Source organism: Megalops cyprinoides, chromosome 18, assembly GCF_013368585.1.
Source record: "Megalops cyprinoides isolate fMegCyp1 chromosome 18, fMegCyp1.pri, whole genome shotgun sequence".
Lineage (NCBI taxonomy): Eukaryota > Metazoa > Chordata > Actinopteri > Elopiformes > Megalopidae > Megalops > Megalops cyprinoides.
The window spans coordinates 4,087,712-4,104,381 of NC_050600.1; the positions used below are offsets into that span (position 1 = coordinate 4,087,712).

The 16,670-nt window shown below is 56.0% G+C and overlaps 1 protein-coding gene across 4 annotated transcripts in view; it reads right to left on the reverse strand.

Moving 5' to 3' along the window:
* Window positions 1-16,670, reverse strand: part of exoc6b (exocyst complex component 6B) — a 90,053-nt gene that overhangs the window by 10,760 nt on the left and 62,623 nt on the right. For all 4 annotated transcript variants that reach the window (XM_036551205.1, XM_036551202.1, XM_036551201.1 and 1 more), the window contains one exon: window positions 15,885-15,958. In XM_036551205.1, the coding sequence (XP_036407098.1) occupies window positions 15,885-15,958 (74 nt within the window). The remainder of the gene's footprint in view (window positions 1-15,884; window positions 15,959-16,670) is intronic.

The following is a 16,670-nucleotide window of genomic DNA, read 5'->3' on the forward strand; positions in this document are numbered from 1 at the left end:
CCAACCCCAGGCATGCGCTCATCGCACAGGTGAGCTCTGTCCCGCACACAGACACGAACACGGCACAGTTTGCACACGCGTCCCCTTGCCTCTAAGATTTGCTGCGTCTCAGAATGACTCTCAGTAGACACTCTGGCACAGCGGTAAAGAGCAGGGCTCGTAACCAAAGGGTTGCAGGTTCGATTCCACCGCTGGGACACTGCTGCTGTCCCCTTGGGCAAGGTACTTAACCCAGAATTGCCTCAGTAAATATCCAGCTGTGTAAATGGATAAAATTGTAAGGCTCTCTGGATAAGAGCGCCTGATAAAGGCCATTAATATAACGTTAATGTCTGGTGGGAGGGGGAACGTTCGGTGTGATGGGAACAGCAGGGAGTCGCAGCAAAGACAGGTCGCTAACACCTTTCCTTCCAGCGGCTGGGAACTGACACACCCCTTAAACAACCGGAGGAGATTTGTGTGTTTGTACTGTCACACACAGGACAGCAGGCGAGAAATGCCGGAGCTAACAGCCCTGTGAAAGGCTTCAGGTCCACATTAACGAGCAGTAAAATGCAGTAACACCCAGCAGCGAGCCAATGGCGTGAGCCGTGCGAGGGTGACCGGGGTGGCGCGCCGGAGCCGACGGCGGGGTTCAGCTGGGGGTGACGGTGGCCGCGGGGCCCCCGCTGGCCGGGTCATTGTTCTGTTATCAGCTCGCTATGCTCCGTTTGCCGTCTCCACAAGGAAAGTGAAAACAGCCTCTTCCTGAGACCTCTGTCTGCCCGCAGCCTGGGGACGACCTGCCCCACGGTCACCTTCCTGTCTGCCGGGGGGAGACAGAGGGCAGCAGTGTGGGGAAGCGGCCAGAGCGGAGGCCTGGAGCAGGAGTCAGAGCAGCAGTGTGGAGCATGAGTGTGGAGCAGGAGTCAGGGTATGAGTGTGGAGAATGAGTCAGAGCGGAGGCCTGGAGCAGGAGTCAGAGCAGCAGTGTGGAGCATGAGTGTGGAGCAGGAGTCAGGGTATGAGTGTGGAGAATGAGTCAGAGCGGAGGCCTGGTGCAGGAGTCAGAGCAGCAGTGTGGAGCAGGAGTCAGAGTATGAGTGTGGAGAATGAGTCAGAGCAGGAGTCAGGAGTCAGCACAGAGCAGCGGTCAGAGCAGCACTGTGGAGCAGCAGTCAGAGCTACACTGGGGTAATATGATTGGGCTCTGGCTGGAGAGGAGGGCGGGCCACTGGTGTGAGGTAAAGGATTCCTCCAATGAAAACTCCGCACAGCCTCCCCAACACTGGGAAGGAGCTGTGTGAGAGGAGAGGCCCAGCTGTGATGCACAGCACACAGACATACATATCTACAACATCTGCGTGTAAAAGATCCCTAATGGCAGCTCATATCTGAAGCAGGACCAGCGGGGAGGGGGGGCCGGGGGAGGAGCGGTGGATCGTTTGGCCAGGGCTGGCGGTTGCGCCGGTGTCGTGTTACAGTCCGCATATCTCACAGAGCTGTTTATTTATCTCCGACAGCGTCTGACACCCACGGGGCTCCCAGGCGCTGGCCCAGGCCCGGGGGCCGGCCGCCTCTCGGCCCGGTTCACTCAGGGTTCAGCCGAGGCTCAGCCTGGTTCACCCGGAGTTCAGCCAGAGAGCGGGAGCTGGCAGGCACACGCAGCCCGAGGATGGCCGAATCTCACATGGGGGGGGGCGGGGGGTCCAGGCGGAACAAGCGATGGGAGCAGCGGGGGGTCTGGACTGGGGTGCAGAGCCGGGGGAGGGGGCGGGGGGGTACCCTGAATGGCACACAACAGGATGAAGGTGGGGAGAGGGGGAGTACCCCAGTCAAGGTCAGGGGAACAGGCCAGTTTACCAAGCGAGAGCGAAGGGGTCAAGGTGAGACTACAGCTCCATCAGACATTCCGCAGCGCCCCCGGGGGGCTAGCCAAACCGAGCAGCCAGGCAATTCCAACGGCAACAAAGGGAGGCTGATGCCGGCCCATTAAAAAGCCGAAATAATTCTTCATGTTTTGTTTTCTGGATTAGTACTTAAGGAGATTTATACGGGGAGATCTGCCGCCCACACACAGAACGCACTGTCCGGCACAGCCCTCGCCAGCAGACAGACAGACGGACGGACAGAACTGCACCGTGACTGAGGGCACGAGGTACCAGAACAGGACGGATCCCAAACACACACACACACACACACACAGATTCCCCGGTCTCAGGACGTCCGCAATGCTAGGCCTTTTGGGATGGGGGTCAGACAGGGGTAACTCCTCCTCTCTTCAAATCACCATGACCAAAGGTGAAGAGTCTGAGTGTGTGTGCGTGAGAGTACGTGTGATTGAGTGCGAGGGAGTGAGTGTGTGTGTGTGTGTGTGTGTGTGTGTGAGAGACTGTCTATATGAGCGCTGATTACTGTTTCATTTCAGTCTTCAGACGCTTATTTTAAGAGGTGTTGTGCAAGAGTTTGAGGAGTTGAGGAGATGAGGAGTTGAGGCAAACAGTGGTGTGAACCAGGCAACCCAAACACAATTTGCATGAAGGCTTTTCTCAAACAAATAACTAAGTAAAAATAAGAACAGAGTTGGGGAGGGGGGGGTCTGGACTTCTGCACTGTCATACACAGCCATGGAAGCTCGAAGAGGAAAGGGAGGGAGAGAGACAGAGAGACAGAGAGAGACAGAGAGAGAGAGACAGAGAGACAGAGAGAGAGAGAGAGAGAGACAGAGAGACAGAGAGACAGAGAGAGACAGAGAGAGACAGAGAGAGAGAGACAGAGAGACAGAGAGAGAGACAGAGAGAGAGAGAGAGACAGAGAGAGGGAGAGAGACAGAGAGAGGGAGAAAGGGAGTGAGGGATAAAGACTGTTCCCTCTTCTCTCTCACCCGCATGGATCCAGTTTGATCCTGAACGGGAGAACTGAGTTTGTGAGACAGAAAAAAAAGAAAAAAAAAAAAAAAACTGTTAGGTCCCTCAGAAAAAGGACATCTGGAAAGCAAATGAACAGAGAAAATAAGACCAACTGGAAATGTCAGGAAGACTGAAACATTTCCACAGGCCGCTGCCTGTCGGCTCTGACCGCTCCACAGCCACAGCGGGCCAGGAGGTGAGGAGCACCCGGACCCCGGAGTTTCCACGGGTGGACACTCCCCAGCTAAAGATTGATGTCGGAAAAAAAAACACAGAGTGGCCGGGTCTGCAACGCCGAGCGGAAAGAAAAAAATGAAACTAAAGGCAATAAAAAATGAAATCAGTGTCACAGAAAACACAACTGATCCAGTTCAACAAGTGCTGACAGAGCTGCTTCAGTTCCCCGGGGATAGGGGCATTCTCTGTGGGGATTTCTATAGATCAACGTGGGAAAATTTCCCTCTATGATGCATTTCTGCTGTTTAACTGGAACTTCATCAGAAATAATTATAGGTCGATCAGGAGGAGTTTCTGGGAAGTTCATTTGAACGCTGTCCGATTTGGTCATGGTGGTTAAACAGGGGTGATGTGTGGGTTCTTCAGAGAATCCCCCTAATATGGACCTGTTCTTTTCCCCATCAATCTTACACATGAATGAGGGATACCTGCCATTCAGGGTTGGGGGGGGGGGGGGGGGGGGGGGGGGGTTGATTAGAAGTGGAAACATGCAGAGATATACACAAACACAGCTTCAAAATGTTTCTGTTGAAATATGAGATTATGAGCAACATCGTCACCCAACAGAACACTGTCCTACAGGAACTGAACCTTCAGAGCTTCAGAGCTTTGAAATGGGTTCCAGAACCAGCGCAGAACTGTCCCCCAGCACCCAGAGGCATGACCCAGACCGCGTGAGGGCAGGGGAAGCAGCGGTTTGACCCACGCAATGCTGCGCAGGGGGCCGGGGAGCATCGTCCCTGAGAGAGTGTGCCGGGGGAGGGAGAGAGAGAGAGAGAGAGAGAGAGAGAGAGAGAGAGAGAGAGAGAGAGAGAGAGGGAGAGAGAGAGAGAGAGAGAGAGAGAGAGAGCCAAGGCTGTGACTCTGGAACCTGCCTGACTCCCCATCTGGCCTCCAGCCAAGGTTGTTGGAAGGTCAGCAGTGCGCCCCCCCCCCCCCCATGCCACCCCCACACCCTCCATCTTGCCAACGCACACAATGCAATGACCCGACCAGCTCTGGAGAGAGAGGGAGGAAGAGAAGGAGAGAGATAGCACGCCGGGTTTATCGGCCTCAGCACCGAGGAAACGCAAGCGGGGTCGAATGGAGGCCACGCGCCCCCCCCACCCCCACCCCCCGGGCGGAAGGCAGTATCAGTGGCTGAAGAAAGTGATTACACCTGGCCTAGTTCTGGCTGTTAAGCACAGGAAGGTCAGCCAGCGTGTGCTGGGGCCAGCACCAGTTCACAGCCGGCGCGTCACGGCTGCCTGCGGCGGCGGCCAGGCACAGCCAGCACCTGCTGCCCACACAGCATAGCGGCTACGCTAACACTAATGAAAAGTACTGCAGCAGCGTACAGCACACACAACCGCACACCACAGCACCGTACGCACACAGCACAGCTACATCAACACTGCACCTGACCACCTGAAGCGCTACCACCTAAAGCAATTTATGTCCTAATCTCCGTTTTCCCTGAAAAATTCTTTTTGGGTAAATGCACTTGTGGTTCTACCAGCTAGCTTGCACCTTGTCAGGCCAACTACTGAAATGCAGCGCTCCCAATATTGTGACTCTGTGCATGGCTTTCGCTTGTGTTGTACCCTGCCTCACTTGTAAGTCACTTACAAATATAAAAGTGTCTGCCAAATGAATAAATACAAATGTAAATGTAGAAAGAGAAACTGAATACACTACATTACATTATATTCATTTAGCAGATGCTCTTATCCAGAGCGACTTCCAGCACAAAAGAACAGAAGTGTATCCATTCCAATTTGAATGAGCAACAGAGCCTGAGAGAGGAGCCTCTACAGAGCTCCTCCATCCCCTCCCCAATCTCTCAACTAGCATCGCTTCCTTAACTAGCAGCTTGCTCACAAATGCTCCACCACCAAGGCCGCTGTGAATGTCAGGAACATCAGTCAGTCCAGTGTTATATGATATATCCCTTTTCTGCTCAAACCCTCATACAGCTCTTTACAGTAAACCATTTCCAGGCGGAACAAAAATGTCACTGGATGGGGAAAAACTGAAAATTACTCCCTGACTTATCGCTGAAGGCAATTAAGATAAACTAATGGAAATACGTGAGAAAACACCAGCAACAAACAAATGAGTCATTGTGTCACATTTACGACCATGACTGACGACTGCACGTATTCTTTCACTTTTCCAAACTGCCTGCTGGAAAACACCACACCTGAACATGACCTAGATGGACCCTCGGCCTTTCTCCCTATGGTGAAGCGGTCCCTGTTGAAGTGGGCTGGCTGGGGTCAGAGAGAGAGCGAGAGCAAGAGAGAGAGAGAGAGAGAGAGAGAGAGAGAGAGAGAGACCCAGAGAGAGCAGCTATTGTTCTTTGTTGGTTAGGTATTTTTTTTGTTTTTGTTTTCCTTCGCCTGATTTTTGCCTGGAGCCGACCAGCTGATAAGGAGATCTGCGCTGACGGGCCGGCCAGCTGTGGGACCTGGAGAGCCTGATGCAAACCATGCCTCCGCTCCCGGGGGTCTGCGGCTTCGACGGGTTCATCTGGCCCACAGCACCAGCGAGGCCTGCTTCCCAGCTCCCAGACCCGCGGCTCCCGCAACTCAAGTCAAATCGGACTAACAGGACCGGAGACGCTGAGTGCCGGAGACACTGGGCAGGGAGGAGGCCAACTTCTTCATGAGACAGACGGCACGCTCTCCTCCACATGGAGGAAGTGGATACAGGGGCAGGAAGTACTGAATCACACAGGAGAAATGGGGTCATATTGATGAACGTGGGTATGGGTTGACTGGGACTGGCAACAGAGTAGCTGTGTGTGTGTGTGTGTGTGTGTGTGTGTGTGTGTGTGTGTGTGTGTGTGTGTGTGTCTGTGTGTGTGTGTCTGTGTGTGTGCGCGCATGCGTGCGTGCACGTTTCTGGGGCCACTCGTTCTCCCCGTCCTCCCAGGCCTCTCCCTGCACCCCGTCTCTGCCCGTCCCCGGCCCAAGCGAGTGGGGGTTTCCGGGGGAACATGCCGGACGCACTGCCCTGACTGGCAGATCCGCAGCAGATGTACTTTTCCAGAGTTCACACACTCCCACAGCGGGCCGCCCGCCCAGATTCGGCAGAGTGCCGCCTCTGTGCTGCACCCCCTCTCCCACCCCCCACCCCCCCCCCCCCGGCAGCACTCTGCCTCCTGACCCCCCAGCTGTGAGCCAGGTCTGCTTGGCTGTGAGGATTGCCTGGATTACCCTGAAGGGGGAGAGAGAGGAGACAACTGCAGACGACCAAAGAAACTCTTCACACAAAAGAGGAAGTGCCTCTGCCGATGGAACTATAGGGGCCCTTCTGTCTCACAACCTCTCAGCACTACCAGGACCCAGCTGATCTCGCTCACACCAGTCTCTCTCTCGCTCTCCTAGACTGAGAAAATCTCCTTCTCCCTGTAGTGTCTCTCTCCAAGATCCAGCAGATCTCTTTCTCACTGTAGTCTCCCTCTCCTAGATCCAGCAGATCTCTCCCGCTGCTATATAACGCTCCCAGATCCAGCATGTTTTCCACAGCTGACACCCAATGACAGGTCGTTATGAGCAGCCTTAATGCAGGGAGCAAGCATGAGGAGAGTCATCTCCGCCGATCCTTCATCCTCACCACCCCTGTCTTCCTCCTCCCCAGCCTGGCCACACTCTTCTGGGGATGTCAGCATTTCATCCCACTGTCAATATTTATCCCAGATGAAATATTTGGTCTTTAAAAGGCATTATCTGGGGCCCTGCATAGCAGTGCTGCTTGGTGGAAATATGACATTTGCAGTAAGGTATGACAGCATAGTTCCTGTACCTCATGGGGCATTTATGATCAGCTAAAATCGACCAATCCAGCTGTCCCATATGGTCTATGCTGACCAATGACGAGACGGAGGACCAGCTGTCTGCAGCAGTGTTCCAACTGTGCCATATCTCCTATTCTAATGAGATGGCTTTGTGAGAGAGAGAGAGACCCACAGTCCATTGTCCAATGGCGTGAGAAAAACAGCTCGTTACAGGAAAAAAAACACAATAATGCACAACATTCTCCAGGCTGAGAGAGGGAAACCGCTAACAGGGGGGGGGGGGGGGGGGTGGGGGGTGTGTGTGTGTGTGTGTGTGTGTGTGTGTGTGTGTGCCTGCATGCATTGGGAAGGGGGGGGGTTTAAAACGAGCAAACAAACAAAGGATAAATAAATGAAGTAAATATCGGGCGGTAATGGGAACCATGTCGGGCAGAGCGTCCGAGGACAGGCCCGGCGGGCAGCGGGCCGAACCCGGGCTGACGTCACTGCCCGCGGTCAGCTCTGGGACGGATTACCGCGGCTTTGAGAGGAGCCCCGATACCCAGCTGGAATTTCTTACTGGCTTTGAAGGGAGACAATAAAAGAGGGGAGTGCGCATGTGTTTGGCTGCGCTGTTTGGGAAATGCCATGTTCCCCTGTCTCTCCCTCCCCCCGCCCCCAAGCTCCGAAGGGCACAGCTGGGAGCGAGCCGCCGCGGGGTCAGCGCTCAGAAGGGCCTCCCAGCGACACCCCCGCCAGCGTGCACCTGGGTCGGGCGGAGGGGGGAGCCGCGGGGCGCGGTCTCTGTCCCAGTGACCGCCCACTCAGGAAACCCCGCCCCCTCACCTGGGCGGAGCTATCGGAAAGCTAGGGCTAACGCGATTTCCCAAAACAGGTGCCTTTGCCCCCCCTGAGAGCCTGCTCAGGGTCACCCCTCCCTGCTAACGCCAGGTGACACCGCGAGCGCCAAGGTACACTTCTCACGGCCTGTGACTCAGAGCCATCATCCGGTACGTTTCCAGGAACCGAGCGTGTTTACAGTGGCAGGATGCTTCGTGTGGAAAACACAGGTTTCTGGGAAGTGGGCATAAGGAAGTGTCAGGTACCCTCCACAACCCCCTCCATTCATGCAGGGTGGGCGGGGTGGCAGTGTAGCACAGTGCTAAGGAGCAGGGCTTGCAACCAAAAGGCCGTTGGTTCAATCCCCTACAAGGGCACTGTTGCTGTACCCTTGGGAATGGTACTTAACCCACTATTGCCTCAGTAAACATCCAGCTGTATAAATGGATAACATGTAAAAACCGTAAGTCACTCTGGATAAGAGCTTTCTTTCTCCAGGAGATAGGCCTCTACCCCTATCCCGTGTCCTGTCTCCTGGAGAAAGAGGAAGAGGCTGCTTCTCTGGGCAGAGTGGAGATCAGTGAGGGGAGGCACAGGACCAAACGCATTCCTCCAATTTTTCTTTTTGTTGTTGTTGTTTTCATTATTTCATCTGTGCACTGCTGACCTCTCCAGCCACACAGATCTGAGAGCCAATCGGCTCCCTGCGTGGACAGAGAACATTCCTGTCGCTGGTCCCACCGGAGCCGGTGCTGCTCCGATTGGCTGGATCCGCTCACCGCCAGGAGACCAGCGGGGTGCGTAGGGGTCTGTGTGTGTTTGTCCGTGTGCATGTGCGTGACTGTGTGTCTGTGTGGGTATGTATGTGTGTGTGGGTATATGTGTGTGTAATTGTGTATGTAGGGGGCGAGGTGTTAATGTGGTTATTAAAAGCACCGTGGGGTGCCCGGTATGGCGTGACTCCTCGCCCTCAGAGATCAGAGAACGCTGCCAACACCAACAGCCCCAAACTGTACGCTCACACCCCACGAGCCGGACCCACAGAGACCCGCTGGGCTTCAGGCGCCTGTCAGCCACCGGCCCAAAAGGACGTGCCTGACCGGAAGACACACACACACACACACACACACACACACCCTGACACGAAACGCTGCCTCGCATCACCATACGTGTCACCCCTCCCTCTGTTCCCTGAGCTGGCCACTCGGACGCGGCTCTGCATACCGAGATAGAAGCGTTTCCAGGCGCTGAGGAATTTGGCAGAGAGCGACCTATTGGGAAGAATTCCTTATTGTCATTGTCACGCTGTTTGCTTCGGGGAGTGGGGTGGGGTGGTGGGGGGGTGTGTGATGTGAGCCAAATGTTGGTGGCTACACAAAGGATGCCGGCGGGAGCGTTTCCATGTCTCCCCGGCTCTCGTCCCCCGCCCCCGGGGCCCGAAACACGGCTGACGCAGGGAGCCGTGCTGCAGACCTCACAGCTCAGCAGCCCCGCAGGTCCCGCCACGCAGCTGATGCCGTTCCAGCCGCCAGCTCAGCCCAGAGAGCAAGCGAGCGGGAGAGAGAGCCGCCCGCACCTGTCAAACCGGAGTCACTCAGTGCAGTGTGTGCGCGCGCCCGTGAGCGCGCCCGTGAGCGCGCCCGTGAGCGCGCCCGTGAGCCCACCTGGTCTCAGCAGCACCTGCCTGCACCGCTTAATTCGTATCTGCGCATACGACTGGAGGCCTGAGCCAGAGAGTCAGAGGCCAGGACAGTGTCTGCCAGCGTGCATGTCCCCGGGAAGACAGAGAGCGGTGCGGCCCAGTCACTGGAAGACTGACAGCTTCCTCCTCCAATTTAACCTCTCCCCTTCTCCCCTCAACCATCCCCCCCGCCCCCCCACAAAGGTCGAAGGTTGCGACTGCCACCGGTGCGCACGTGCCCAGAGGATGAACCCCCGCGTCACTGTGCAGCGGCGGCGGCTAACCCCTCTCTCCGCTCGGCCGGCCCTGACTCCATCGCTCAGGAATGCGGCCGGGTGAGCCAAAGGCGCTGTCACACGTCGGCCTTCTCCCGGGGTGAGACCGAGGTCGTCCCCTCCTCCGGCACGGACAGACACCTGCTGTGACATCCTGACCACTTACCGCAACAGGTCTGGCGACGGGCCGTGAGGCTCTGGCACAGACGGAGAGGCCCGTTTCAGAGACACTCTGATGCAACGCTCCGTAAGCCCTGACCGTCACACTCAATCACGGGGGCTGACAGTTATGGACGGCCACGCAGTTTCGAGACTAGTGTGCCTGTACTCTACTGGGAAATGCACGCTCCTGGGAAATTTATTGGAATATCCAGCAGTGTTGGTTTTGGCTGCAGGTCCGAATGTGACTCCACAGAGACACTAATTTCTGTGAAATGCTTCAATGCTGTCTGAACAATAGTGACAAAACCCAGCCCACGATTCCTGTCCCAACAAGTCGCTTCTTGTTTCATCCAAGTAATTGTAACAGGTGTAAAGTTCAACGAAGAGTTCATGTGTGTGTGTGTGTGTGTGTGTGTGTGTGTGTGTGCACGTGCGTGCATGTGCGTGTATGTGTGTCCCTTCCTCAGATCTCATATACCTTTTCCGTTCAGCGCTTTTGGGGCACCACTATTCATAAACAAATAACAAACAAATATTATTTGAATAAATATTAACACGATGTATAAATAAACCTCAGTTTGGAACATACATGCAGTGAGGTTCAAGGCCAGCCAGCTGCCACCTACGCCACACTGTGGGGAAACTCCCAGGAAACAGCACAATCCAATCCGCCCCATAGCAGGAGACATCATACACCAAAACTTCCACCACCTCTCCCCCATACAGGCAGGCTCGGGTCAGTCCGCCACGGGGGCAACGGGGTGAACCCCAACGCCAGAGGGGGATGCAGCGGACATGGCGGTCACCGCTGTAACCGTGAGCAACTGCGAATGTCTTCCGACAGCGTCGTGAACTCAGACTCCAGGCACTCTGCACTGAGCCACGGAGGTTGGGCTGCCTTTGCTCTTTGATAAGCGCAAGCTGTCAAACAGGTTCTGCTTGAGTTGAGTTTCTGTAGTAACCACCCCAATATAAGGTTTCGGCATGCAGGCCTTCACCCCTCCGTGCACCGGAGAGGGAGTTTACGTAACCGCAAAATGACTGGTGTCTGTCCCAGGCAGCGCGTTGGAACGGCGCGTTAATGTTAGCGCTCCACTCTTTATTCCGGGGCTCTCTGCTGGCGGGACATACTCTCCACAGCCCATGACATTTCAGAAACGCTCCGTGACTATGCTGGGAGAGAGAGGAAAACAGTCCCTGACCCATGGCAGACCCCTTCCAGGGGACCAATTCAAATCTGTCTTCCCCCACGCTAGGACGCCAACATTCTTTCAGTGTGCTCTTTAACCCCCCCATCCCCCCCCGCCCCCCACCCACTGCGTTAAGCCCCGCCCCTACCACATCCTCACAGCCTGAGCTGCTAAACACCGTACTTCACAGAAATGTAACACACTCAGCTACTGAACATGCTGAATCCCAATGTAACACAGGGGAGCTGAACACCACACTCCAACAATATAACAAACAGATATTAAACACCACCACAACACAGCAATGAAACAAAATGAGCTACTGAACATACCATCTCACAACAATGTAACAAAATGAGCTACTGAACATACTGCAACAATGTAACAAAATGAGCTACTGAACATACTGCAACAATGTAACAAAATGAGAAAGAGAGAGAGAGAGAGAGAGAGAGACAGGAGGGACAGAGCAATGGAGAGAGACAGAGAGAGAGAGAGAGAGAGAGAGAGAGAGACAGGAGGGACAGAGCAATGCAGAGAGACAGAGGCAGAAACGACATAAAAATAGAGACACAGATGAAGACATGAGACAGGAAACAGGGCAAATAGAGAGAGAGAGAGAAACAAGAGGACAGGAGGAGAGACTGAAGGGACAGAGAAAGATCTGGATTAGAGGGTCTGCTAAATGACTAAATGTACTGCAGAGACAGAGAGAGATAGAGAGAGGGAGAGAGGGAGAGGGAGAGATGGAGAGATGGAGAGAGGGGGGGGGAGGGAGAGAGAGAGAGAGAGAGAGAGACTGGGAGATACAAGGACACAGAGAAAGGGTTGTTTCTGGGTGAGCTATTTGATGACATCAGTTAGAGTAGCCCTGCCAGCCGGGGAGATCATCCCTGCCTACCGGCACACTCGCTTTAAATTAAGGGTGACCCCCAAGGGTCAAGAGGGGTCAAAGGTGACAGGCAGCAGGCCCACAGGGCGTGTGCAGATAGAGGCGGGAGTGAAGAGGTGTCAGTGCTGTTAGACCCCTCACCGCGGGACACAGCACAGGAGAGGAAGAACACACACACACACACACAAAGCAAGACAGCATTTTCCACTGGACCATTCCGAAGGCTTCCCAGGAATTCTGGGATAGTGCCTGCGGACAGGCCACAGGAATTCACAGCTGCCTCTCGGGCTCCAACACTCCAGAGAGGCGGAGCCAAACCCCCCCCCAAAGCCCCCCACACTGGCCGCAAGGGGTGCGCAGGGTCGGGGCTGCCCTGGCTCTCTGGCCCACAGGGACACGAAACGCCGATTCACCCCCCCATCCACACAGCCCAAGACCTGCGGAGGCGCTTCAGGTCACTGTCCCTTTCAGGACCGCCCCGTACCCCCACACGGGACCTCCTCTTAAAAGGATCCCGTCACCCCTTTCGGCAGACACCCCGACCACCCCCCCCAACCAAACCAAACCTGGGCCTCTTACAGCCCCGCGTTCTCACACAACCCCAACACCCTAAACCCCAGGGCCCCCTGCACCCCCCCCCCCACACCACCACCATCCCAACCACTTCTAACCAATCCCAGAGGCCCGTTTCAACACCCGCCCCCCGTCCACAATCCCCGGGAGGACTGTGGGCTGGATGGGAGAGGAGGGCAGAGTTGAGCGTGAACGCAGCGGTCCCCCTCCCGGTTCCCCCCGCCCTCCCGAGCGTGTGGCCCGTCAGTGGCAGGCAAGCGCGCCACGACCCCACGTCCTCCCGCGCGCAGGGGCAGCCAAAGGTTCCCCCGCCGCAGGCACCCGCGCTAAATATAGCAGAGCACTCTGAGCACGGGCTGCCAGGCCGGCCCGCCGCACTGTCCCACACCAGCCCCGGGAGGGGGAGGAAGGGCCCAGGCTATCCCACACCAGCCCCGGGAGGGGGAGGAAGGGCCCAGGCTATCCCACACCGGCTCCGGGAGGGGGAGAAAGGGCCCAGGCTATCCCACACCGGCCCCAGGAGGGGGAGGAAGGGCCCAGGCTATCCCACACCGGCCCCAGGAGGGGAAGAAAGGGCCCAGGCTATCCCACACCGGCCCCGGGAGGGGGAGAAAGGGCCCAGGCTATCCCACACCGGCTCCGGGAGGGGGAGAAAGGGCCCAGGCTATCCCACACCGGCCCCAGGAGGGGGAGGAAGGGCCCAGGCTATCCCACACCGGCCCTGGGAGGGGGAGGAAGGGCCCAGGCTATTCCACACCGGCCCCAGAAGGGCGGGGGGGATGCCAAGGACACCAGGCCTCAACCTGGGTCTGGGTTAAAGGCATCCCAGTTAGTGGGATTACTTTGTATGGCTAGCATATACTTTATGAACAGTATATGCTAGTGTAGCATAGCGATGAGGAGCAGAGCTCATAAAAAAGTTGCCGGTTCGATTCTCCACTGGGGCGCTGCCGCTGTCCCCTTGGGCATGGTACTTAACCCAGAACTGCCTCAGTAAATATCCAGCCTTATAGATGGATAAAACTGTGATCTATGTAAGTCGCTCTGGATGAGAGTGTCTGCTACACGACACTAATGAAATGTAATAATGGCGAGTCGAATCAGACAGCAGTTACAGAGACAACGACGACGCTTTCAGGCAGGACAAGCTGTTGATAATAATACATCTGATTCCCAAGAAAGGCATGTGCGTTCAAACACATCCTAATGTGTTTTTGCAGAAATCACAGGAAGATTCATTTGAATAAGTAGTCAGCTGGCGATTGGAACCCTGTATATCACAGACCCGGGCTGCTGGCCATCCACAACAGGCACTACAAACAATAAATGTATCATGGGTTATGGATACTGTGATCTAGTGACTGTGGTATATGGTAGTGTATGTACTCAGCTTCCCTTAATTTGTAGGCTGCCTAGTTTCATATTAACACAAGTTAACCTGTGGTAGTGCTTGAATAGTGTTGTGCTCACACTCCCTGCAGTAACATTAGCCTGGTCTGACACTGTTGCTCATTCAGCTTGAATGGATACACTACACAAGTTCTGTTGTGCTGGAAGTCGCTCTGGGTAAGACCATCTGCTAAACGAATGTAATGTAATTTTAGCCATTATTACGCGTAGCCGGTCTGAGGGCACACAAAGGGCTGTCCGCATGCCAACCAAGGTGAATTTCACCCTCTTTAATTCCTCTCGTCCACTGCAGCCAATCAGAGCTGCAGGGAGCACAGCGTCTCGGGCACTGCTGTTTGGCTACAGTCAGGAGCACTTCCTGTGAAGGCCCGTCCGAGTGGGAGGTACTCGCATCAAAACATTCGTTCAGCGGTAACCTAAATGCGGGCCTCGTTCCCGCTGCCTTGCTGTCCCTGGTTCTCTCGTCCCCCTCCCAGATCTCGGAACTCCCCTCTTTCCCCCACTGCCTTGTCCTTCTCGAACCCGTGCAGGTGCCCCCCCCCCCCCCCCCCCCCCATCTCTCCGTCAGCACCTCCACCCCCCAGCCCACTGAGCCGGTCCACCAGGCTCTCCCACACGCACAGAGCGAGGCCAACCCCCCGCCTCCCCCAAATTTCCGGACCTCTCGCCCCGTCAAAAACGCCCGTCCCACGCCACCGCGGGTCCACACAAGCCCCCTTCAGGGTGATTTATCGGGCCCATTCAGCGGCGGCGGCGTGGGGGGACATTCGGGTCACCTCCACGGTTCTGACTCCCGGATCACCAGAACAACCACATGAAAGAGCCGGGCCACATAGAGAATGCCGGGGGGACAGGGGTACGGGCCACCCCCCCCCAGTCCTTTTGAAATTATAATAATAATAACAGAAACAGACGCGCCTTCCAAGCCGCTTCTGATCAGAGCATGAAAAAGAGGGAGAGAACTTATGTGAACCTCCTCCTCCTCCTCCTCCTCGGTCCCTGCAAAAAAAAAAAAACAACAAAGCTCAAAAAAAAAAAAAAAAAAAAAAATAGAAAAAACACAAGCCCTCAGTGAAGTGAGGAGTAAACCGCGGAGGAAAACAAGTGGCACTGCATCATCGTGGCAGCGCAGACAAAAACGAATTGTTTTAGAGGAAGAAAGAGGCATCCGTCACTGCCTGTCGCCTCATTCATCCTGCTTCCCGGCCCATCGCTCTTGCGCTCGGAGCGGCTGACACCGGCGCAGGTTGGCCGCTTCTTCTTTTGGGAGGGGGGGGGGGGGGGGGGGGGTCGGGGGGGGGGCCCTCAAAGCCGACATCATTCTTTCCCATCCCCTTCTCGGCCAGGGGGCTTTTCTGGGGAGAGCGGGAGAGGACGAGGCTCCCGCCGGGAGGCCCCCACAAAGCGGAGCCACGCTGAGGTAAGGGGGACGAGCGATACGCCTCCCCTCAGTCTCCACCCCGGCATCCCCACGGCGGCCGTGGACGGGGACGGGGGACTCAGGGTGGGACGCGCCCCGGCTGCAGGGTTTTGGGGGTCCAGTCATCAGCTGGAGGGGGTCAAAGAGGGCTGCTTCTGAACCGCGTCAGAGACCTGGGGGTGGTGGTTGGGTGTGGAGTCTAACAGTCACCACTGAGGGGTAGCAGGGTGTCCCCAAATCTCACCTTTAACCCTTTGCAAGCCAGACCCAGCTTTCCAGGGAAGTGACCTCTGAGGGGCCGCCCCAAAGAACATAAACGTATGCACACACACACACACACACACACACACACACACACACACACACACACTCTGTCACACACTAACTTTCACAAGAAAAGAAACAGCTGAATAAAAGTGGTGTTGGGGTAGAAGTTTTGGGGGGTTGGGGGGGGGGGGCTGTTGTGAGGGGTAAACAGGAGAAAACACAAGAAAGGGGGGAAAGGAAAGGAGAAAGAAAGAAAGGAAGAAAGAAAGAAAGAAAAACAAAGACCTACTTGTCTCAAGTCGATGAAGGCCAGCAGCAGAGTGTCTCCCTGGAACCCAGGCACCGGGCCTGCCCTGGCAAACCCTGTGGGAAAGAGATGTGGATAAAGAGAAGCCAGAATTCGCCATGGACAGGCAGATTGGCAGACAGATGACAGCTGGGACAAGGGGAGTGCGGGAGGGGGGGGGGCTGGGGGGGAGCGGGGGGGGGTGGGGATCGGGGGGCTCGGGGCAGCCCCCGCTGAAGAGTCATGTCTCTAGGTCTGCCACCGGCTTTGTGCCTCCCCCCCATCCGAAAAAAGTCCCTGTCATCAAAAGCTCATTAATTCTGACCAGCCCCGAATGTGACAGAGGAGGAGTGGGGTGCAAGGGGGTGGCGGGAGGCTTCACCCCCATAACCCGCGGGGGAGACCCATTCCCATGGGCAGCGTCCTGGTCCAGTGAAGCAGGGCGGCGGGTTGTGGGGGTGGGGGGCGGGGCCTTTGAGCTTCCCTTGGAAAGAACCGTAAACAAGAAGTTCAGTATTATGAAAAAGGAACGTTTGACACAGCGATACAAAACAAACGGAGCTGTGAAGAATCTCTTTCAGCTCGCGACGCTGGCGGCTTTATCGATGCTCACTGGAATTACACGCTTGCCATCTTTATTTCTGACCCCAAAACTCCTTCCAGGGGCGGCCGAGCCCGATCGCGCTCTTTCTGCCCCCCGGGACCCGCCGCGCCGCGCCCGGCCGCTGCGTTTCCGCGGCGATCTCCGGCGCGTGAGGCGTGTGACACACGGGCCCGGCCTCGCCGCAG